This window comes from Achroia grisella, unplaced genomic scaffold (assembly GCF_030625045.1).
Source record: "Achroia grisella isolate CSIRO2021 unplaced genomic scaffold, CSIRO_AGI_Agris_v1 utg918, whole genome shotgun sequence".
NCBI classification, from domain to species: Eukaryota; Metazoa; Arthropoda; class Insecta; order Lepidoptera; family Pyralidae; genus Achroia; species Achroia grisella.
In genome coordinates this window covers 3,141,018-3,145,995 of record NW_026713067.1, presented here as the reverse complement: position 1 = coordinate 3,145,995, position 4,978 = coordinate 3,141,018, and the positions used below count along the sequence as shown (strand labels likewise).

Sequence of the window (4,978 nt, the reverse complement as noted above, 5' to 3'; positions counted from 1 at the left end):
TTCTTTAGACGCTCTTCGTGTTGACATCTATAGAACACAAGGCAAATTGCTCATCGGTCCTGAGAACAAAAGGAAGACTGACGACAGTCGGAGCGGACGTAAGTCGGTAAAGGAGGTACAGCAATAGGCAATGCTCACCAGTCTCTATTATATTCAGCACAAGAGAGTAAAGATGTCTTCATATTCTTACAGTAGCTCACTGAGTCTAATCTTCTCTGGTGGAGATAGCATGGAACCTCATCTGGTACCAAAACATTTGTGGCTGCACATTAAACGTCACTTTTTTTCTTAAAACACAAGGGGTGAATGACCTCGGGGCGATCATGTGAACCAGATTTCACGACAAGTTAAGGACTATACAAAAAAATTAATGCCTAACAATGTTTCATTATTACTCGCGTCGGGGAAAATAGCAAAAGTGGTAGGTATTAGGCGCGAAGTCGAACATTTATCTACGAGCTTTACATTTACATCGGCGAATTAAACCATCAGCAACTTGCTGATGGTTTAATTCTGTCTGATAACGTCAACAAATCCTCTCGAAAGGGATGCGCGCTGTTGAAGTAAAAATTAAGAGTGTTACGCAACACAACATTTAGCGCGCGGTATCTATTAAACGCGCCCATATACCTCAATATTTAATAGAATCGCGCGTTGACTGTCATTCCGTAAAACACAACGGTGAAACGCAAAAATCCGCTCGCGATATATTTAAACATTGATTACATAAATTATCAGTTTTAACATTGCTACATTAACATAGTCTCTATATATTATATTCTTCTTACATATAGTAACAATCTCTCAACTTATTACTACAACATTGGGTACTATTATGAAAAGTGTCTCTCAGAGACATTTTATATTCTTTGACCTCTGAGTGTGACATCTATCTAAACACAAATTTTCATTCTTTGACGTCTGACGACAGTCACACGATTTAAAGTTACCTACTAGTGATGTAACGAATATTCGCATTCGCATTCGCATTCGCCAATATTCGCATATTTTTCGATATTCGCATTCGCATTCCTATTCGCAAAAAACGATGCGAATATTTAGCGAATGTATTTAACAAACAAAAAGGAAATTATTATATGTTGCATATGAAATGATAACACAACTGATAAGATTTATATATTTTTATTTAACCATACTTGAATTAAAAAAAAATATTATGGAACAGTGAAGCAACTAAATTAGAAACACGCTCTTTTGTTCTTGTTAGTCTAATTAATATTAACAAAATCACAACTTAACTCCACCACAGAAAAAATAATGAATGTCCATGCCTTACATATATTTTGAAAAAAATCTAATTCTAAATTCAAGTATCTTTTGTGAAAACAGAACTTCAGAGATCCAATCAAATCTAAGTATAATATTAATTTATAACCTTTTTGGCTTTAATTATATATTTTTCCATCCCACTATATATTTTCTAAGAATTAAATATGATAATGAAATATAAACTTAAAAAATCAAATAATGAATACTTGACTATTTGTAAATAAGCTTTTTACAAAAACAAAAAATATTTATTTCTATTTAAAACAAAAGTAAAGTTCTAATATTCATAATGTTAACATTTGGTTTCTGACATTTTTTCACTAATTTTCTTTTAATTAAAAATAATCAAATATAAACTACACAATTATAGTTTTGCTAATAACAAGTTGACACAGTTCACTATTAAAATAATTAAACTCGCTGTAACTTTAAATTCTTAGTAATTAAATTGAAGTAAAGGAATGTTAAATTTTAAAAATAAAAGTTTTGAAGCTCTTTCTCCGTGCAGCCTGTTTCGGTGAGGTGTGTAGAGAAGTCGAGCTCCACTGAAAACTCTTTCACTGGGGACACTTGTGGGTGGAGTTACCAAATATTCTCTGGCTACAGGAGAAAGAATACCATATTTATTGCTATTATTTCCACCAAAGAAGTGGGTCTTCTTCATTTTCAATACGTTTATCCAATACATAATCATTAATATTTTTTTTAATTAAAACTTCTACAGGATTTGGAATTTCATTTTCTAATTCTTCCTCGCTTTCACTTGAGTCCATCATCATTTTCATAGTTTCTTTTAGTGATACAGATTTTTCTGAAAGACTGGCACTGGAGCCAAAGTTTTCCTATATATATATATTTGAATTTGAACATGAAGGAAAGCTGAAGTCCTCATTTCTAATTAAATCCAAAATATTTTTCACGACCTGATCTTTGGTTGAAGGATTTTTGAAAAATTTCGATTTGTACCTAGGATCAATAAAAGTTGCTTAGCAAATAATTTGTCGTTTTATGAGAAAATCTGTGATTCATTTCTTGTTTTAAAACGAGTATAGTTTTTCTAATGTATTCTTCAGATGCCTCATATTCATCAATCACCTTTTCCAGGGTGGCCAATAATCTTCACAGACGATATGGAAACATTGGCTGCACTTTCGTGTTATTTCTGAAAAGGTTTAAGAATGTAATTAATTTTTCCACAACTATCCTTATCTGAACTTATCAACAAATTTTCAAGAATCATAAAGGCACAAATCTTTGTTTTTTAAAATTCGTTTAACATGTAAAACTTGCTATTCCATCTCGTAACACACTGGATTATCTTGAGCTTTGATTAAGTTTTTCTTGTAGATTAGCAAGTTCATCTTGAGCTACATTAGAGTGGAAAATGTGTTGCTATCTTTTTACATTTGTTAATGACTGCAATGATAGATTCTTGTGACTTAGATTGTTCTCTTAACAACAAGTTGAATTTGGTGCGATAAACAATCAATGTTTTTAATATAATAATACTTTTTTTTTAAATGCCACCGTCCCTAACAATACATATATTTTCTTTGGGAATTCCCCATGATGAAACAAGTTAAATTTTGCCCCATCATTAAATGATTTCAAAACAATCATTTTTCTTTCAAAACTTTTGGTAATTCCGTGACAAGTGAAACTTATCAGCGATACCCCAGAGCAAGAATGACCAGATATCAGTTGTAAACATTTTTCAAATGATTTGATTAATTCCAGAATTTTATCTTTTACCTTGCCATATAATTTTTCGCAAATAAACGAAGTAAAATATTGCCGAGATTTTAAATTATACGAACACTTGGTTATTCAATCTCAAAATAACACAAAACAAATGGTAAGTCCTCCAGTGCAATCATTTGGCGTTAAATTATCTAGAAAGACTTGGTGTTGTTGTTATCATTTTTTATTTTTTTCGAAATCACTAAAGATTTTGTTAAGGTGTTTTGGTAAATTGTCGCATATTGGATGCCAAAGAATTTATTTTAGCAGATCTTTTCATTCTCTTTTTTCAATTCGTCATATTCATTTTTGTGTTTAGTTATGATTATAGCACTTGGTCCTGCCTATGCGCGATAAATTTTATCACACAACTTCTTTACATTTATATATATTGTGAAATAAGTCCAAATGTGTAACACGTGCTTTACTCATGTTTTTATACCACTTTGTCATTAATATCAGTTAAATTTGGGATATATTAACACAGTGGCATCAAATCAAAACAATACTTTTCGAATGAACTTTCTGTGACTAACTAGTTCATTCAATCTGTTGAAAAGCTATGTTCAATTTAAACATGGCCGACACGAAATGTCAAACATTTTGCGCGCGCTTTATTTGAAATTTAACATTCGCATCGCATTCGCGAATATTGAAGATGAATATTGGCATTCGATTCGCATTAATGTGAAAAATCCAACATTCGTTACATCACTATTACCTACATTACAATTACTACTTAGACTATTATATTCAGAAAGAGAGTAAAATGTTGTGACTTACAGTTGTCACAAAACTCGGTACCTTTGGTACCGCAAAAACAGTGACACAAAATTTATCTCGTTTAGAACTTACTACAGTGGACGTAGAAGGCGCGAAGTCGGCACTATCCGGCTGAAGGTTTAGCGCCGTAGGGGCGGAACGCTGCGCTTCGGCGGGTGGACGCGCATTGTAAGAAAAGGCGTTATGGCGCGCGCTGTTGGCGCGCAATGCGCACGACTTATGGACTCGCGCGCTGACTGCGTAACAGTTGACGACGACTTCGACGACAGTTTATTTGCTTCACTTAACGCTTCTTCGACATTACGGGCTTTATATATAAGTTCTTCTATCGTAGTTACACTCTCTCTCGTAACTCTTTTCCTTATAGATCTGTTTAGTAACCCATATATAATGTCTAGCTGTACTCGTTCTTCTAATACATAAGGTAACGTAGTGAGAAGGGCGCGCAGGCGGGCCACGAACACTTCTGTGCGATCAGCATCTTGCTCGGACTTAAATATGTCACGGAACACTTTGTGGGTGGCGGCGGCGTACAACATAGCACGCAAGCGACTCATAGCTTCTTCCCACGAAGTTATTGAGGTTCGAATACCTCTAAACCACACGGCAGCATCTCCCTCTAGGAGCATCGCCAAGCCCTTTAGTGCTATAGTGTCAGGTATACTCATACACTTTATAAATTTCGATATTATCGATGAATGCCTCCAAGACCGCAGGGTCGGCATCAGTGTCTCCGCGGAACCGGGCCGTGCATTTGGCGAAGTTACCCAATGTCGGAAGTGATGTGTGTGGTGAAGGTGGTGGCGAAACGAAACCAGCAGCGCTGCCTGACTGTGCTGCTAAGAACGAGTTGACTATTGGACTCCGCTAGAACCTTTGCGAAAGCGGTAAATAGTGACGAAAACTGGTTCTCACAGAAGAAAACGTCTGCCACTTCTTCACTGTCACTAATCTGACTTTTACGACGGGCATTATTACGCGGCATTGTCAACAATATGATTTATAAACAGTTTCACTATAAAACAATACGCATTACGCACTTGGTAACAGTTCACTTTTCAAAACCGCTGTAAGACAAAGACCTTATAGACACGAACATGTACGAAGGCTTATTTGGTTTGAAATTAGAGTTTTCCATCGCTTATTTGAACTATCAACAAAGTAT

General features: G+C 34.8%; 1 protein-coding gene across 1 annotated transcript; it reads right to left on the bottom strand.

Moving 5' to 3' along the window:
• Window positions 1–3,932: 3,932 nt before the first annotated feature.
• On the bottom strand, window positions 3,933–4,481 carry LOC131853939 (activity-regulated cytoskeleton associated protein 1-like). Its single transcript, XM_059205029.1, has one exon. The coding sequence runs from the start codon at window positions 4,479–4,481 to the stop codon at window positions 3,933–3,935; it is 549 nt and encodes a 182-aa protein (XP_059061012.1).
• Between the last annotated feature and the right edge of the window lie 497 nt (window positions 4,482–4,978).